We start from the raw sequence: 20,915 nt of genomic DNA on the forward strand, positions 1-20,915 counted from the left end.
AACTACGTCAAATTTTTTTTGGATGGGTGAGGTGTTCCCAAATGTGTAGACAGACATTTTTTCTTTTCTTATGATTTCAAGGTTTAATCTGTCCGCTAACTCGCGAGCACAAAAACTTTTCATACTTCCACTATCCAAGAGAAGTCTGGCAAACACCTTTTCCTTAGCTGTTTTAATTTTTATCGTGCAAGTCTGTAAAAGAATTATGTTATTTGCACTATGTGAAATGGCCGAAACAATTTCTTCTTTCTGTTCCTTAGTTTGTGTATCATTTTTCGAAATTGATATACTATCCTTTTTATCACCTGGTGTATTTTTAACTATTGAACTGGATTTAAAACATATGGCTTCTGAATGTTTACCTTTGCAAATTTTACAAACTTTAGTTTGGCATTGCCGGCACTGTGAGATTTTGTGTTTAGGGGCCAGGCAAAGAAAACAACATCCTTGGTTCTTCAAAATATATCTCTTCTCATTAACTGTAAGGCATAAACAGGACTCTGAGTCATGGTTTTGAAAACAAAAAATGCAGTTTCAATTTGATGACGTGGCTGCCATAAATTCATGTGTGGTGACAGTTTGTTTATGTTTCGGCGTCGGTGGATATCTGTTAATACCTTTCATTTCCAGTTTTGACTTGCATGGAAAGGATAACGAATTAAATCTTTTCTCGCGATTTATATATCCAAAGCAACGCCTTTTCGTCCATGTAGGCACCAGTCGAAAATAGTTTCCACTGCAACAAGATTTTTGCTTAAGTATTTAATGTGTCCCATTACTATGTTGTAATAATAATCTGCACCAATTAGAATGGCAATGGGTTTTTTATAATCGGGAAAATCTGTGAGCATCAAATTTTTTAATTGTCTGTTTTGCTTAACTTCTTCCGATTTAGGAGGAGGAATATCTGTACCTGATATATAATCAGTTACTAATAATTCAACTTCCATTCTAGAATTGGGAGAACTTCTATGTTCTAAAGTTAATTTAACTACGTCAAATTTTTTTTGGATGGGTGAGGTGTTCCCAAATGTGTAGACAGACATTTTTTCTTTTCTTATGATTTCAAGGTTTAATCTGTCCGCTAACTCGCGAGCACAAAAACTTTTCATACTTCCACTATCCAAGAGAAGTCTGGCAAACACCTTTTCCTTAGCTGTTTTAATTTTTATCGTGCAAGTCTGTAAAAGAATTATGTTATTTGCACTATGTGAAATGGCCGAAACAATTTCTTCTTTCTGTTCCTTAGTTTGTGTATCATTTTTCGAAATTGATATACTATCCTTTTTATCACCTGGTGTATTTTTAACTATTGAACTGGATTTAAAACATATGGCTTCTGAATGTTTACCTTTGCAAATTTTACAAACTTTAGTTTGGCATTGCCGGCACTGTGAGATTTTGTGTTTAGGGGCCAGGCAAAGAAAACAACATCCTTGGTTCTTCAAAATATATCTCTTCTCATTAACTGTAAGGCATAAACAGGACTCTGAGTCATGGTTTTGAAAACAAAAAATGCAGTTTCAATTTGATGACGTGGCTGCCATAAATTCATGTGTGGTGACAGTTTGTTTATGTTTCGGCGTCGGTGGATATCTGTTAATACCTTTCATTTCCAGTTTTGACTTGCATGGAAAGGATAACGAATTAAATCTTTTCTCGCGATTTATATATCCAAAGCAACGCCTTTTCGTCCATGTAGGCACCAGTCGAAAATAGTTTCCACTGCAACAAGATTTTTGCTTAAGTATTTAATGTGTCCCATTACTATGTTGTAATAATAATCTGCACCAATTAGAATGGCAATGGGTTTTTAACAATCGGGAAAATCTGCGAGCATCAAATTTTTTAATTGTCTGTTTTGCTGTCTGTTTGCTCCAGAACAATCCAAAGCAATGCTCTGCACCCCAGGAGGTGTTCGGCAACACTTTTAAAATATTTAGTGTTTTTAAACACTTCTTTTTCAGGTTTAAAACATGAGAAAGGAAAGTCAATTTTTGGTCGAATGTCACTCCTAAAAATTTTACTTCGGGCGCAACTGGAATTATTGTACCATTCAGATATAACTCAGGCTCAGGATGGAGACCTCGCTTCCTACAAAAGTGCACGCACAAAGTTTTTTGTTTGGAGAAAGTAAATCCCTGTTTGTTTGACCATTCTTGGATCTTGTTCAGGGCCATCTGCAATTGCCTCTCTACGTATCTCATGTCTGCCCTTCGACAGCTAATCTGTAAATCATCAACATATAGAGATCCCAAGATGGTGGGAGGAAGCTCTTTTAATACAGAGTTTATTTTTAAACTGAATAGGGTTACACTAGGCACACAGCCTTGAGGCACACCCTCTTCCTGTTCAAAAACATCCGACAGACAAAACAGAGCCAATCCTTACTTGAAAAGTCCTAGTGTTCAAGAAACTTTGAATGAAAATTGGTAGGTTGCCACGCAAGCCACTCTCGTGAAGATCCCGAAGTATACAGTATTTTATTTAGGTTTTATTTGGTGGATTCTGGGTACTTATGAAAGTTTGGGTGGCTATAGTGCATGTTGATTTAACAGCGCTGGCATATGATTTGTTTGATTGAGGCTGTGTGCTTTGAACTTGTCTCCTGGCTTTGGCATATGAAATGTTCCTAGAAACTTTTATGGTCTGGATTTCCTTTTCTAATTTCCATTTTGGACAGGAACGGGAAAATGCTAGATAGTCGCCCTTGCAATTAATACACAGTGCTGCAGTGGTGCAATTATCGCTATCGTGGCCAACTGACGAATACCGAGCGCACGTCAGGGTCTCACGACAGGACATCTTGGAATGGCCAAAACACTGCCACTGGAAGCATCGCATAGGGTTTGGAATATAAGGTCTTACGGGGCAATTTAGATATCCAGCCTTAATATTCTTCAGCAGATCGGGTGATTTGAAGGTCAGGATCACATGTTTCGTGTCAATCAACTGACCTTCCTTACGCATCTTGATCCGCTTTGCAGCTCAGACCTTTTGATCAGCTAACTTGGAGACGAACTCTTCTTCTAAAACACATAGAAGGTCAATTTCCGAGATTATGCCTCTACAGAAATTAAGTGTTTTGTGTGCTGACGCAGTTATAAATACCTGTCCAAGTTTGATTTGTCGTAAAAGTGAAGCAGACTGGGTGGTCGAAACAGTACCAATCAGCAGGTCTCCAGAACGGAGACGCTTTGTGTTCCTTGGCTCACCTATGCATGAATCAATGTATTTGTTTATCAGGAAAGGAGATATCTTTTTCAATTCTTCAGAGGCACTGGAAACAACAACAAAGCGAGGACATTCAGTAGTTTCTTTGGCATTTGCATTGGTACGAATTTACTTGCTCACAGATTTGTTGATGATTTCAGTGTCTTGATTGGTGTCATTTGACTCAGGTTTTTTTAAATGAAAAGGGAAGCCATGATTGAAAAATATAAGATTCTGGTCCGACGGCCCCGCCCACCAAGGAGCCCACTGAAGCCCCACAGTTGGCTTTCCCGAAAGCAGGTACTCCCAAGAGCTTATCCCCAAGCCACTGACACAAGGACTAGTGACCAGCCGATTGACACCAGTGAGGACAACTAAGGTGCCTCTCGTTTAGCTAGCAGAGGCCAAAGTAATATGTCGGGGATAGTACATCGCCCCTCAACTACCAGGACCCTCCTTTCCAGCGACACGGGTCTCCATACACGGCAAACACGTGGGCAGTTTTCTCACCACTCGAAAACTAGAGACAAGGGCAGTTCCAGTTTCTCGTGACGAGCCCCAACCTCCGAAGAGGGAAACCACAAGGAAGAATGGGAGGGAAAAAAGTAGCAGGTCAGAGGAGAGGAGATGGAAAAGAGGATAGATCACTGGGGCTCCAGGATCGTGACACCCGTCTCACCAAGAAGATGATCCCCTGAAGGCTAGGGTACCTCGGGATTGCCATACCTGTACTCACAAGAGTGAGCCCCTGAGGGGTGTAGTGCTAAATAAACTGGCGATACAGTTCTAAAACAGTAAGCTTATTTTTGATTCAAGTATTTGTTCTGAGCATGGTCATATCAGCTAACAACCATCATATATATATATATATATATATTTTAATTTAAAAAAAATCCCTTTTTGTGTTATGACAGATATTTATCAGGCCTGCAGAGTCATCAGATATTCTACATTAGAAAATCTTGAAGCATAACATATGTTCTCATCAAGAACTGAACATAAGCCACCCAAACACTATGTGCTGAGTATTACATAACAATAGCACAGAGCAGTAGTGTCTTTAATTCTTTAAAAAAGCCACAACATTTATGGTATCTATGTTTATTAGTAAGCATCTTAACTATGCCTTACATACATGTTTGACATTACATTTAAGGATGAAATTGCAAAAAAAAATGCAGCCTATTAATCTCCTAACAAAATAAACAGTAGATTAATTATGTGTCTTTCAATGAAATTATACATTAAAAAAAAAAAAAAAAAAGGCAGCTCTACTCCCTGCCTCAAAAGGGATAATTACAGCTTAGCAAGAACGGTAAAATAGAATTAATCAGTTAAAATGAAAAACAAAATATTTCTTAATATTCAGGTCTGATAAAAGTATGACAGTTGTCAGAGATATACACTGAAACATGTTTTTGTGCAATGGATAGGGACTGCATAAAAAAAAAAAAAAAAAAAAAAAAAAAATCACACAAAACTTCATAAGTAGCTAAAAAAAAATCTTGTTTAGAGTTGACTTTTTTCAGTTACCATGTAGTCGGCAATCAGTTTTTGTGACAACTGTTGTTTCACTAGACACTTGTCTATGTCTGGATAGCCAAATATACAAGATTGAAGCTCCTTTTTATTGATTATTTGTTTGATTTTTTTATTGATAACTTCATCAATTATGTTCCAATTTGATTAAAATTTTCATATACTGCACACACACACAAAAAAAAAAAAAAAAAAAAAAAAAAAAAAAATAACAGGTTTGCGTATACTTGTATCGAAAGACCAAAATTGTATATAAAATACAATCCATATATTTATTTGCTTCTTTTAGTTGTATTAAATTCATCAAAATACTGATTAATATCACAAAAAAGAAGCAAATGAATTAAAAAAAGTACAGAAATTTGGAAATATGTAATTAAAGCTTAATTAAACATGTTAACTTACTGAGCAAATGAGCGATTTCCAAGAACGGTATGAGGGACAATGATTCGCTTCTGTGGTGTAGGACGAGGCCTTGGAACAAGATTCTGCATTTTGTCTGTTTAAAAAGACATTCCTTTTATAAAACATTTAAAATTGAAATATATATCAATTTTATTAATACATGTTTTCACAGGTGAGGAAAATAACAGAAGCAAGGGAGGAAAACTCACCTATATCCCATTTCTTTGCAGTTGTGCTGGAAAATAGATAAACATGAAATTAATGAACAGCAGATCGCTTTAATGGAGAAATAATAATAATATTAATAATAAAAATAGTTTGCACTAAGAGGCCAAAACTCAAGAAAACGGAGGTTTAACTAGAAGTAGCACACTGTATGTGACATGCATTCGAAGATGTCAGCCAGAGGATGGTGTTCAGTAGCCTACAAATCCTATATTCATTTCAGAAAAATTGTTTATTCAGTATGGATGCACAGTCAAGTGTTTCCCGACTATAACATGGCATGACAGTTATTGACAAAGGATGAATTGGGCACTATTGAGGATTGTACAGAAATTTGGTTTTCCCATGTCTATACAACTAAAATTTTTTTGTTGCATATGACACTGATGGCATTTACACACTTATAAACCAGCTAATGGGTTACTTAAATGCAAATGATTTAAGGAGTTCACACTAGGTGTCATGAACAATAACAACCAAGCAAGTCTTTCATATTATCATAAAGCTCAATGAGTGAAATCATCTGAAAGCATCTAAACTGGATGACAAAATACTGAAATTAGGTGGTATGATGTAATAAATTAAGGTTTTACTTGTTTCATACAATGCATATATCCGAATTAATCAATTACATTCATTAATGATTCCTTGTCTATAAGTTATTGCTAAATAACTTTATGATGATATGATATTCATTTGGTTTACACTGGGCCACTTGGAGCAATTACTGACAAGTATGGGTTATATGGATTACTGCATCCATTCATGACTCTCCTTAGGTAAAGAAGTACTTCAAGAAGATAATGCAATCTGTCACCTTTTTTAATTGATGGGATATACATTAAGAAATATTTAACTAATACTACTGACAAGATTTAAACTTGGTTCCAAAATATGAACCCCTTGAAGCATTTTTGACAGACAACACAATATTTTATGATATGAGAGCCTAATATTTTACGATATGAGAACCTAATATTATTCCAATGTAATAAATTATAATTGATACAACATACATTTAATATAATTAAATAATATTTACATTACCACAAGCTCAAGAAGCAACCTATTTTTAGGTACATATTCCCTCAGCTTTGACCTCCTAGTACATTCAGTTTTGGGAGACAGAATACAAGTAATAATGTAATACAAGGAAGTGACATAGAATAGATTTGTTTGTTTATTGAACTATGCACGGCTATTAGCCAAACTCTGTAGATTCAGAAAACCAAAGAACTATTAATCCCTACCATTTTTCAGGAAAGTTAACTTTAAAACAGAATTCAAATGTATCAATATTATATATAATTTCAGAAGAAAACTAAAAAAAAAAAAAAAAAAAAAAAACAAACATTATTTCATTATATTTTTTAATGAATAATTTGTACACAGGTTTCATATGCACAAGTATTAATTTATTAACCAATACTGCATTATACAAGTTGAATGGCTTGCACTTTTTACACAAAATGTTAACCCCTTCCGGCACGCTACCTTTTAAAGTCAGAATTTCGAACCCCCCCCCCAAAAAAAGTAGACAGTCTAATCAGGTCTAGAGGAGTACACAAGTAAAATTTTGTGAAGAGAGCACTTATCATTTTAATTCTGTGGGTGTGCCCGAGGTAGGCACACTGAATGAATAAAGCTGAAAAGAATACTGAAACCAACATTGCTGGGAAGCGTGTAAAAGAGTAAGAGATTTTGCCTACGATTAAAAAAACACTAAATTCTGAATACCGTAGCAGATTTAGCATTACCCAGGGTGTGCCATAGGGTGGCCTGCTACTCTACACCCCCTAAAGAAGCACTTCTTGGTTATATGATGATTACATGCATATGAATGGAAAAATAACTTGGATGTATGATATTTACATTTCATATTTACACATTTGTCTATTTTTTTCATGGTGGTACTTTTCGAAAAAAGTGACACCACTTTTGAAAAAGCACAACCCAATATTGCATGTTTCGCGCATGTACGGGGATTTGTATCAGATTCACTATCTGAAAGCAATTCGCGTAGGACTTTCAGTGCTTTAGAAGTGGTCAGCCCCCTCCGATCCTTTCCGAAAATAATTTAAAATCTGAAAAAAATAAACTAAGAATATATCTACAATTTGAAATTATAAACTATAAAGTAAAATTAAATAAACATTTACAACTCAAAACTATTAAATGTAGCACTAACAAAACTTCTTTGAACAAAAGCGAAAGAAAAAAATTGAAAGCGAAACAAAAGCGAAAGAGCAAAAGCGAAAGAGAACTGTTCTAGTGGTTGGTTTGGTTTGGTTTATTAGATTACGGCAAAGCAATCGAGGGCTATCTGCCTTAAGGGAGGAATGCCTTCGTGGAGGACTGTTTAAGGAAAACTGGCTCGTATACATGTTACACATGGGGAAAACCACGAAAACAACCATTCAGCCAGCCCGTTCATGGAATTCGAACCTCGGACCGAACCATCAGTGTTCAGCGATGTTATCACTCGGCCACTGGTGGGCCCCAACTGTTCTAGTGAGAAACCAAACAGCTAACTGATAAAATTACTCCTGACCTCCAGAAAATCAACCCAACAATTTCTTAGTTGATAACCAAACCTAACCTCCCCCCCCAAAAAAAAGAGAAAAACAGGATATGAAAGACAAGTTCTCAGCGAGCCCACTCTGAGCACACCTGATGTTCGCTGTTCGATTTTAGGCAAGATTTCAAGGTAAAAATTTAAAACTAATATAGAATAAGAAGATTACCATACAGCCAAGAAAATAAAATAGAAATTTCTTTTCAAACAATTCCTTTTATAGCCTAAAAACAAAATCGGGAATATTTCTTTGAAAAATGAGGGTCTTTAAAAACTAAACATGGCTAAAATATATGGAGTGGTTTGTCTTGGGCTGCCATCTGCTATAAATAAAGAAGGTTCAGAGTAGCCTATACTAACCTATAAATCCTTTTCCATTCAATTTTTCTATGCATACAGAAAGAAACTTTTGGTGTGCCCATGTCACAAAAGGTTAAAGATCTGATTCTATTAAAATTACCGTAACCAAATTTTACATTTGGCATACATTTGTTTCAGCATCATGTTTTTGTTGTTACATAAATTGAAATTTAATTTTTTACTGAGATAAGTTGTATTAAAGGGCATTAGGAGCTTTAATGTTAGTTTAATGCTTTTAGTTAAAAATTTTGAGATGTTCTGTATGAATTTATACGCAGAATCAGTTCTGCTTGCATTTCATTTTTAATGTCAAATTCATTGAGATATTAACATACTGATGCCTGTTTGAGCAATAACATTTTTTTCCCCTGGCTGCCAGTAATAATACAGTACAAAGTCTGAAATCCGAAATCATTAAGATTTTAGCGATTCTAGATTTTAGATCATTATGTAGAAATGGCAACATTTATGGCTTCACTTACTGTTTAAGTCAGAAAAATGTAATCTCTTACACAGTTGTCGCCAGAGCAGTGTGGGCGCACTGGATGTCAGTGTTTAAGGGTGGAAAAAATTTTAGAATTTAGCACAGGCAATGAGCAATAGAAATTGGCCAGACCAGCCCCCACAACCTATCAAGGGCCAAAAAACACATTGTTATTGCTTACAGTAGGACCTTTCCTAGCCAGCAGATATTTGAAAATGACATTAAGTATTCTCAGTCAGTGGGGAAAAAACCCATTTACAGAACACTTGTCTCCTTTTATTATTAGATTCTCAATTCCCAAACTCTGTAAGAGAATGTTTTTTTTATTAGTTTAATTATTTATGTTTAACTAATGGTGTTGAGGTTTTGATCTTATATCATTCTGGATATTGGATCTCTAGGACTTTGGACTTTGTACTGTATTTTCATATGATTCTTTTGTATTATTCTGCAGGCAAGGTTGTTAATGTCTTCCCACACGTATTTTGGGAACGTCTAAATGTTCCACATCACTTAAATTTTCATCTGAGCTTATCCACATATTCTTTTTTCTACAAAATCCTCAAATTCAAGTAGAACATAGGATAAATCTTCAATGCATTCATCAACTGGTAACAAATTTTCTTTTAGCTTTGCCATTATCAAAGGGTTTAATTTCATGCATTAAATTATTTACTGAAAATCAAAAACTACAACGTCTGATATACAAATGACATGCCGCTAGCTCTAGAAGACAGTAATATTTCAACAGCATGACACCAATTTATAACCTTAGCCTCTGTCTGCCACTTCATATGCAACACCAACCCCTGTTCATCAATCTCCCACATGTTAATGAAGGCATTTGTGTGCCTCTTCACAGATGACATCAATGCGATAACATCCAGCATTTATACTCCAGCTTTAAGTACAAAACACTAGTGTGGCACAGCTAGATAGCAAAGTGTTAATTGCTCTCTCCTTCATTAGCAAGTCATCTGATTTATTGTAATTTTGAAATGGAATTTCAGTATACCAATTTCCTTTGCGAAATATGCTTTAATATGGAGTTTCTGGCATTGTCACTGTAATTTATTTTCCCCCAAAAAATAAACATTTATTTCTTTGACAAATGATGACCATATATCTAATTCTAAATTGAATGCATTAATTTTAATATAGTATACATTTAATGTATATTAACACATTTTTAATGGCAAAGATATCTGGCAAACAAACTCCAATTCGCAAATGATATTTCATTATGTAATTCTGCAGCATTTAAAATTCTAACTTCACCTTTTAATTAAAAAAAAAAAATAATCAAAGACTTTTCCCTTGAAACCATCATACTTCCAAACATAAACATAAAGGTTTTATGGGTGTTAGATAAATCTGCGTAACAAAGTAAAAAAAAAAAAAAAAAACTCTGAATTTAATTTAATTTGATTCTTACAGCCTTATCTATATTTCTCTTTTAAGGTATTTGGTATCCTTCTTTTACAGTGAGCATGCAGCAATGAAAATACTGAATGTCTGAGGTGATACTGTTCGATGTTATGCAAATTGTATTTCTTTCTTTGTACCGAGGAGCGGCGCAGACGCAAATTTGTTAGGTTTTTAAAGCTCGCGGTTAGAGCTTCGAGGTTGCTGTGAATTACTGGAGTTTCAACTAAGCGGAGGTTCTTCTGAGTTTGTGTTGGTAAGCCGCCACTGAAGTCGGAGTTTGTGTGGTCTTCGCCGTTCCTCAACTAACTTACTATTTGAAAGTCATTAAAGAAGTTTCGGTCAACATTAGGAGTCTGAGGTTTCATTAGGAGTTCGGTCAACATTAGGAGTTCTATACTGAAGTAATATCAAGTTAATTTACAGTCCACTATTTTTAAACAACGGAACGTACATGGTTTATGGTCCGTCAGCTACGGAGTCGCAGTAAATTTGGTCAGTGTGTTTTTTTTTATCTTTCTTATTAGATAATGGAATTTACAATGCTTAAGACTAAAAAGCGTGTAGCTAAAGCTAAGTTAAGTAAACTGAAAGAGAAAATTACCGTGACTTACGATTCTGCTGATGTTGATCAGTTAGAACTTTTTAAATTTAGATTAAATGACTTAAAGACCGAACTTTTGGATATTTTTAGTAACATATTTGTAGTGTATGAAGAAAAAGATATTGATGTATTTATAGAAGAACAACAGGTCATACAAGATACGTTGATGAGTTAATTTTAATGCTAACCAGAGTTAAGAATGTTAAAGACATTAGTGTGGAAACTAAATCTTGTGAAATAGCGAGTATACGCTTACCTAAGCTAACTCTTCCTGTATTTAGTGGCAGTACTGAAGAATGGTTATCATTTTCTGATCTATTTAAAACGGCGATAGTGGATAATGACCGTTTATCAGGTGCACAAAAGCTACAATATTTAAAGGGTTCTTTAAAAGGAGATGCTTTGCGGATTGTTCAAGCTTTAACTATTTGTGACAGGAATTTCGAAATAGCGTGGCATTTATTGTGTCAAAGATTTTCACATAAGAGAGAATTACTTTCATCGTTATTAAAGAAAATCTTGTAATTATCAAATTTACAATCTGAAATTCCTAGTCAGATATTAGCGTTAGTAGACACTGTAAGAGAGTGTGTATGTTCGTTTGAAAATCTAGGATTCAAAGTGGAGCAATTCACGGATACTATTTTAATGTTAATAGTACAGTTTAAATTCGATTCTTCGACGAGAGGATGGTGGGAAAGAACATTAAAGAGTGAGGAAATACCAACACTTAATAATCTGCTAGAGTTCTTGAAATCTCATGCCAGAACCTTGCAAGCAGGTAAAACGCAAGGTGTTAAAAAACAAGTTACAAAAGACAAATTAACTTCATTGGCTTCAGAGATTCGCGTGCAGTGTACGTATTGTAAAGCCGGTCATTCAGTTTTTAAATGTAATAAGTTTTTATTGTTTATTCCTGAATGTTCAGGAACGCGTTAATTTTGTCAAGAGAAATAATGTTTGTTTTAATTGTTTGGTTTCAAACCATAAAGCTTTCGAGTGTAGAAGTACACATAAATGTAAAAAGTGCTTTAAAAATCATCACACACTACTGCATTTCGAAAGAGTTCAAAATGAACCAAAGGCACTTAAAGGAGTTTCGAACAGTTCGAATGAATTATCAGTGACGGCTAAGCCATTTTCCCCTGGTCCAGAACCTCGCGCTCAATCAGCTGGGTCAGGGGAAAATATCGCAAGTTCTAGTCCAGTAATTAAATCTTGTGTTTCAGACTTTAATTTCAGAGTGAAGTTTTATTATGTACAGCTGTTATTAAAGTGTTAGATTCATCGGGTGAATACCAATTGTGTAGAGCCCTTCTTGACCCTGGCAGTCAAGCAAGCCTGATTTCAGAAGATTGCATACAAAGGCTAGGGTTAGCAAGAAGAAATGCCAAAGTTTTTATTTCATGTTTAGGGTCTTTGGATACGAAAACTAATGGAATTACGGAAATAAACTTCGTTCCGCATTTTCCGGCAAAAGTGTCATTTAAAACACCAGTATTTATCATCAATACAATTATTGGAACTTTGCCGCATTTTACATTGGATAAGAAGTACGTTGAGGAATATAATGATTTAATGTTAGCAGATCCAACATTTTACAAAAGTGGGCCTGTTGATATACTTTTAGGCGTAGATATTGCCTTACCTCTTTTAAAGGGAGAAATAATTAAATGCGAAGAAGGTAAACCGGTAGCTTCTCGTTCTGAACTAGGATGGATTATTTCAGGTAGTGTGAATAATTCAACAGAAATTAATTCTACTATCTATGTTAATAATATACAAGTGGAAACTGATCAGATGCTGTCTGACTTTTGGAAATTGGATGCTGTACCTACGTTTGACATGCTTACTAAATCGGAGAGAGCATGTGAAGATTATTTCAAATCTACATATACGAGAGAGGAAAGTGGGGTATATACTGTGAAATTACCGTTTCACTCTCCGCCTTCTCAGCTTGGAGATTCTAGACAATTAGCTATGCGTAGATTCCAATCTTTAGAAAATTCACTTCTAAAAAGGCCTCAGATATATGAACAGTATAAGGATTTCATGAGGGAATACCTTGAGCTGAGACATATGGAGGGAGTGCCTGAGGGAGAGATTCTTATTGACTCTACGTATTACATGCCTCATCATGCCGTATTAAAGGAATCAAGTACTACGACTAAACTGAGAGTTGTTTTCGATGCTTCAGCTAAAACGACATCGGGTCTTTCATTGAATGATATTTTGATGGTTGGGCCAAGAGTTCAGCAAGAGCTGTTTCCAATTCTTCTACGGTTTAGAACTCACAAAATTGCAGTATGTGCCGATGTAGAGAAGATGTTCAGACAAATTCGTGTCCACCCAGAAGATACAAATTGGCAACGAATCTAGATTGTCTATTTATTTGGAGGGATAGTCCTAGTGAGCCCTTGAGTACATTTAGATTAGTGACAGTTACATATGGGACTGCCTGTGCGCCATATTTGTCTACTAGAGTAATGAAACAACTTGCATTAGATGAACAAGTGAGATTTCCTTTAGCATCAAAAATTGCCCTACGTGATTTTTATGTTGATGATTTGCTTTCAGGGGCACAAAGTGAAGAGGAAGCGAATGTTCTAGTTCAGCAGTTGAATGAAATGATGAAAAGGGGTGGATTTCGCTTAAGGAAGTGGATTTCAAACAGTTCAGCTATTTTAGAGAATATTCCCGAGTGCTTACGAGAATCCAGTATTTCTCTTGAAATAAACAGTGACAAGAAGGTAAAAGTATTGGGAATTAATTGGAACAACTCTAGTGATACGTTTCATTTTTCGGTATGCACAAGTGATAAAGAGTTTACTAAGAGGACTATTTTATCAGAAGTAGCCAAAATCTTTGATCCAATGGGATGGTTAGCGCCAACAATAATATACGCGAAAATATTATTACAAGAGTTATGGAACTTACAGCTGGGTTGGGATGAACTCGTTGATAAGAGAATAAGTAGGAAATGGAAGCGTTTCTATCTAGAATTGCCCTTACTTTCAAGCTTACAATTTACGAGGTATGTCTTGAGTCCGAAGGCAGTAGTGATAGATATCCATGCTTTCTGCGACGCTTCAGAAAAGGCTTATTGTGCAGTCATCTATCTCCGAACAATCAACCTTGATTCGTCAGTCAAAGTCAGCCTTCTGACATCGAAAACCAGAGTAGCGCCCTTAAAAACCCAGTCTCTTCCGAGACTAGAGTTGTGTGCTGCGTTACTTTTAGCAAACCTCTTACATGCAGTATTATCATGCATAGAACTGCCTATTAACAATATTTACGCATGGACCGACTCGCGGGTTACATTGGCATGGGTCTCGTCCGAACCTCGCCGTTGGCTACCTTTTGTGGCAAATCGAGTTGCAAAAATCCAAGAAGCTGTTCCAGGTATTCAATGGAATTATGTTGCTGGGAAAGAAAATCCTGCAGACTGTGGGACCAGAGGTTTTATTCCATCAGAATTTCTACAATGTGAGTTATGGATGAAGGGACCGCAGTGGTTAAACGAATCCGTAATTCATGTACAGCAAAATTCAAGTGTAGAATTAGAGGGTGAGGTTATGTTGAAGGAATTGAAAAAGAGTTTCAGTTCAAATATTTCCAAATTTGAAGAGCCTAGTGTGTTTTCAAGATTTTCGTCATGGTTAAGGTTATGTCGAGTGTTAGCGTGGTGTTTAAGATTTAGAAATAATTGTAGTAAGTTACCTACAGAGCGTATAAAGGGTTATTTATCTACTGAAGAATTCTGTGAAGTTACTTCTATGATTGTTAGGATTGTGCAAAGAGCTGAATTTCCAGAAGAATTATTCTGTTTAGAATCTGGTAAACCCTTGAAGACATCAAGTAAATTACTGTCTTTAAGTCCTTTCTTGGATTCCGCGGGAGTAATGCGTGTAGGCGGAAGGCTCAGAAACTCTACAGTTTCAAATAATCAGAAACATCCTATGATTTTACCTAAAAATCACAATATTACGCGTTTAATTATTAAGCATTATCATGACACGTATCTTCACGCAGGTACGCAGCTACTCACTTCTGTCATACGACATAGATTTTGGATTGTGAATGCTAGAGATATTATAAGAAAGTGTATAAACCAATGTGTTATCTGCCATAGAGTTAGAGCGCAAACTGCAACTCAGCTAATGGCAGATTTACCCACTTCAAGAGTTACTCAAAGTAGAGCTTTTTCTCGTGTAGGGATTGATTTAGCAGGACCATTTAACGTAAAATATCGTCCGGGTAGAGGAGTCAAAATCTTTAAGTGTTACGTATGTCTATTTATTTGTTTTACTACAAGAGCAATACACTTAGAATTAGTTGGAGATCTTTCAACAAAATCATTCCTCGCGACACTTAAGCAGTTTATAGCTCGTAGAGGCAAACCGCGTGAAATTCAGTGATTGTGCAACGAATTTTATAGGAGCTAATAAAGAAATAAGGAAAGCCTTTTCTATTGTTCAACGTGATGAACAGCTACAGGGTTATATTTCTTCAGAAAATATTAAATGGTTATTTAATCCTCCCTCTGCCCCTCATTTTGGAGGGCTTTGGGAAGCGGGTATCAAGTATATGAAACATCACTTAAAAAGATGTTTAGGAACACTTATTTTAACATACGAGGAATTTTTGACATTAATAACCCAAATTGAATCCTGTCTTAATTCTAGGCCTTTAGTACCAGCTTCAAGTGATTGTAGCGACTTGGAGGCGATAACACCAGGACACTTTTTAACCGGAGCGGCTTTAAGCGCTATTCCAGAATCTAACCAAATTCAAGAAACCATGAGCTGCAGTGACCGTTGGAGGAACATGCAAAGGTTATTTCAACATTTCTGGAATCGTTGGAGCAGTGAGTATTTATCTAGATTGCAGCAGAGACCCAAGTGGTGCAAGGTACAACAAGACCTGAAGATTGGTGATATGGTTCTTATTAAGAACGAAAATCTACCTCCGCTACGTTGGAAATTAGGTAGAATTATTAAAGTGTATCCTGGTCTGGATGAGAAAGTTTGAGTGGGAGTTTACGCACGTCTAATGGTGAAATAAAACGACCTATAGCAAAGCTATGCGCTTTGCCATTTAATTCTTGATTTAGAGACTTTAATTTTTTTTTCAGGTTTATGCAGTTCAACAGTTTAAATTTATTGTTTGAACCCCCTTGGGACTTCAAGGCTGGGGGTATGTTCGATGTTATGCAAATTGTATTTCTTTCTTTGTACCGAGGAGCGGCGCAGACGCAAATTTGTTAGGTTTTTAAAGCTCGCGGTTAGAGCTTCGAGGTTGCTGTGAATTACTGGAGTTTCAAATAAGCGAAGGTTCTTCTGAGTTTGTGTTGGTAAGCCGCCACTGAAGTCGGAGTTTGTGTGGTCTTCGCCGTTCCTCAACTAACTTACTATTTGAAAGTCATTAAAGAAGTTTCGGTCAACGTTAGGAGTCTGATTTTGTTCCCCAAGTTGCAATATTTAAATCTGACTGAGCAGGACTGTACTCATAAAAGCAAATATACTTTCTGGCAATTATAAGAATTAGAAATAATATTTATTTAATTTCTTTAGACATTTAGTTCTGAAAATTAAAAGAACAAAAATATTTTGAAATTTTGACTTGCAGAATACCTAGTAGAATGACATAGAACCCTAGGCTTCTACAGAATACAATTTGAAGATCATTAGTCAGAAAGAAAGGATGCCTTTGAGAAGAATTTTCAAAAGGAAACCAGTATATTACACATTGGTAAAATAACGAAAATACTTAGGCAATCAACCCATTCACATATGATCTCAGCCCGGGCTGAATTGCTACTGTAAAAAGGTCTTATCTGCTTAAATGAATTGACAATTCGGAAGACATACTTCTTAATACATTCACAATTCATGGATCATAGAAAACAGACATAATGGAAATATTTATATAATTCATGATTTAAGCTCCCCCAAGAAATACATTTATGATCTACAATATATATATTTTGCAAGAAGCTATTTCAATAAAATTCTATTCACAACACATTTGCTACATAACCAAACTATTGCAGATAGATTAGAACCAACTAATCAATAGGCATAAATCTTTTAACTTTTAGTTTCTTAATGCAGTTTTTTTTAAGGTTGGGAAGAAGAAAAAGTCAAAATATTAAGCAAATTATAACTAAATATTCTGTGATATACAAAATTAACCATATATGATAAAAAGTTCCAAAATTAATTGAAAAAAAGATTCTAAAAATAACTAAAAAGGAATCTGTTCTTGAAAATTTGACTTCCAGTTAAATGAAAACAGATTAAATTATGATGAAAGAAAGTAATGAATAGATTAATAGTTTCAAAACCTAACAATAAAACTGAGAAACAGATAATTAAAGAAATGTTCATAACAAATTTTTTACGAATTAAAAAATTTTAAAATTTGCAAACAGAATTTTAAATTATACACATTATTTGTGACACTTTCAGGACAAATTAAAAAAAAAATCTGCAAAATAAAAATACCTTTTTTTATCATCTTCCCCATGATCTCCATGTGATAAACCTTTACCACTTAGACCGCTAGTGCTGGGAGATGATAACTGTAAAAAATTAAGGAGCTTATTTTGAAAGATGTATCTAATAAGAAAATTTAACATTTCTCCTACAGCAGCTCAAAAAGATATGTGCTCAGTAATACATCTTTGAAGCATATACACTGCTGGCCACCCAAATTGCAACACCAAGAAAGACAAGAGATATCACAACAAAATTTATTTAGTAGATAACATGATGACCAAGTAAGTATCAAATGATTAAATTTATAGACTTCTGTGAAGTGTAGTTCCTTCCAGAATCAGTAGCCAGAATATCTGCCATTGTTGGAAGATCACCGCTGCCACACACCTCGGCATTGATTCAAAGAGACTTTGGATGTGTTCTTGGGGTACAGCAGACCAAGCAGCTCCCACACGTTGCCAAAGTTGATCTGGTGTGGCAGCTTGGGATGTAATATGGTTCAAACGTTCAGCAACCATGGATCACATGTTTTCTATCGGTGGAAGATCCAGAGAGCGAGCTGGCCAGGGAAGCAATTCAATCTGGTGACTGACGAAGAACCCTTGGACAATGTGTGCCACGTGTGGTTGCACATTATCCTGTTGAAATAAGGCTGTGGGCAAGCCCTGAAGGTAAGGAAGAACAACTGGCTCCCATATCTCGGAGATGTAGTGCTGGCTGTTTAAAGAACTGGCAATGCTTACTAGAGGAGTGCGAGAGTGATATCCAATACCGCACCATACCATAATACATGGTGAAGGAGCACTGTGGGGGTGCATAAGACAGCTGTTCAGCATCCTCTCTCCATGATGTCTCCAGACTTGAATCCGACCATCATGGTGTTTCAGACAGAAGCGTGACTTGTCAGTAAAGACAATTTCATTCCATTCTACTGTCCACATCCTTCTTTCATCACACCATTGGCGGTGGAGACATCTGTGGTTCTGCGTCAAGGACAGACGAAGCAATGGACGTCTTGCGGACAGACCAATCTGTTGTAAACGGCTTCAAATGGTGCAAGCAGACACTAGATGATGTGTTACAGACTGAATGTGCTGTGCTATGGTTCGTCATGTAACTGAGCGATCCGTCACTGCAATGTGCACAACGTTCTTGTCATCACGTGAAGTGGTGCACTGAGGTAGGTGCGATCAAGCACGCCGGTCCGTCGTACCCTCCTGCATCCAACAGTCACATATCCGCATAACAGTTGTTTGATTTCGCCCAACATGATTACCAATTTCCCTGAAAGATAATCCACACTCTCGATAGGCCACTATCCTTCCTCTGTCAAATTCGGATACTTGATCAAACGATGATCACTGTTTACTATGAGGCATAATTGATTGTTGGAAAAAAAAAAAAAAAAAATACAATTGTCGAACTTGAAATCGTCGAAAACTCCAAGCCTTAAATAGCGCTTTGAAGTGGCGCCACAGGCGCGCGCGATGTGCGTCTGCACTGAAATTCTAATCACTTGCATATATCACTTCCACTAATGCATGTTGTATATTTCATGTTATTTGCATGCTTCCTTCAGAGTGTTGCATTTACGGTGTCCAGCAGTGTTTATTCAACGGTGAACTTTATGGGGCTTGCACAAGCCCTTTGTTAAATGGTACCTGTTTTCAACAAATTTATCATTGGGTAACATATTATTTAACATCAAGTTAATGTGATGAAATCCTGCTGTTTAATTTTCCATTAAAAATTATCAATAAGTTCCTATTAAATTATTTAAAAAATTAAATTGAGAACAGTCTGAATGATGGAGAAAGTAACTAATGGCCAGTGCCAGACATCAACACTGTCTAAATTAGAAGTATACACAACAAGTAAATGCACAGTAAGTCTGCAAGAAATGAAACTTATTTCATAATTCCAGAGTGCCAACAGCAATGTGAGCATTTAGTCATCCATTCTGCTTGCAATACAGATCTGACTTCAGTAGTTATCACGCAACTTCCATGTTCACATATATTTGAACATGGGAAGAACAACAGTTTCATTCTCTCCATGCACACAGTAATATGCTTTTGGTTAAAACTCAGGGAATCACACTAATTCGACACTGCACCCAACCTCAGCAATGTATGCATTAACCCCTTAACAGCAGCAGGCGTATATATACGCCTTGCTCAGCTGATGCATTAACTGCTTCGGTCGTATATATACACCCTCCCAAAATTCTATCGTTTGCTTTGCGCTGCTACCGTAAAATTATTCGCAAAGCTTTGGAATGCAACATCACAATGACCTTGACAAAGTATGCAAAGGAGGATACTATTTCAGAGAAGTGTGGGGAGAAATTGGAGAGAGGGATGTGTCTAAAACGGTGAAAGTAATGACTGTGCGGTATTGGCTGATGTTGTTTGACTAAAACGTACTGTTTTTCACCCTGTGTCCTCCATTTTCGTTTACTTTCTGTAGTAGGTTCCAGGAATAAAGAAAGATATAACGGATGTTTCAAACCTATTTATCTTTTTTGATGAACTGCTCGTGCTTCATATTGTTACTAAAATTAACCGCTTTGTAGACGAGTATATGAACCAACACCTTGCAAACGAAAAATCAAGAACAAAATTGTGGCATTCAACCAGTTCAGAAGAAATATATTTTTTTTAGGCATACTGATTTCACAAGGTTTAACACTGAAACCTGATATTACACTTTACTGGTCTAAAAATGAATTGATCGAAACTCCATTTTAGAGATCTTTTTTATTATACTTTTACTCAAAACATTAAATTTTGTACATTATTTTTTTTCTTTTATTCTTTATTTTCTGAAAGTAAACAGTGTTTAGAAAGTAAAACTTGTACTTATTTCCCCTCTAATACATTGTATAACTACGCGCGCCTGTGTGAAAAACCGTGGCACTGGGAAATGAATCTTGTACATTTTCCGCAGCAGTTAAGCGGTTAAATATTACATATATTTTATTCATTATACATAAAATCTTTTTTTCATGAAGCTTTATGTGTCATTAAGGTTACTGCTACCTATTCAGATTTCTGCCACCGTGGCATCCTGTTAACAAAATAATATCCCTGGTTCTTTATAAGTATGATTAGATGATTTGATTAAAAAAATCAATTAAATTAATCATTCAAAAATTTCATCATAAATTATAAGCTTTACATCATCAATCCTAAAAAAAATCAGCGGCACTTTTCTGTTTCACCGGCGCAAGTCTCTCCAAGCAGACTTTATTGCAGAGAAACATCCAGTATACACATAAAAAATGTTAACAAATGCTAGTTCTGAAAATTTTTTAAATTTTAAATTAATAAACATTTTAATACCATTTAAAATTTTGTAAAAATACATTAATTTAAGAATTTACTATGCTTTCATGGTACAACATACTGATTCGCCGTTTCATATCACTTGACCCCAAGTGATCACATTTCACGTAAACTACGCTAGAAAAATCTAGTTGTCTCAGCAATTATCTACAATAATTTGAAGTTAAATTTTAATTTGGAATGTAAGTTTAAATGCAAGAATTATTTCAATTCATACGAATAACTTACTCAGAAATTA

General features: G+C 35.6%; 1 protein-coding gene across 2 annotated transcripts in view; it reads right to left on the reverse strand.

Moving 5' to 3' along the window:
- The window catches only part of LOC118181479 (MPN domain-containing protein), a 101,227-nt gene that overhangs the window by 61,251 nt on the left and 19,061 nt on the right, over positions 1 to 20,915 (reverse strand). For both annotated transcript variants that reach the window (XM_035350626.2, XM_035350627.2), the window contains exons 5-7: positions 17,337 to 17,413; positions 5,367 to 5,392; positions 5,158 to 5,251 (exon numbers count right to left, since the gene is read on the reverse strand). In XM_035350626.2, the coding sequence (XP_035206517.1) occupies positions 5,158 to 5,251; positions 5,367 to 5,392; positions 17,337 to 17,413 (197 nt within the window). The remainder of the gene's footprint in view (positions 1 to 5,157; positions 5,252 to 5,366; positions 5,393 to 17,336; positions 17,414 to 20,915) is intronic.

Source organism: Stegodyphus dumicola, chromosome 3 (genome assembly GCF_044657685.1).
Source record: "Stegodyphus dumicola isolate Sdum_Otavi_A_Nest chromosome 3, ASM4465768v1".
Classification (NCBI taxonomy): domain Eukaryota; kingdom Metazoa; phylum Arthropoda; class Arachnida; order Araneae; family Eresidae; genus Stegodyphus; species Stegodyphus dumicola.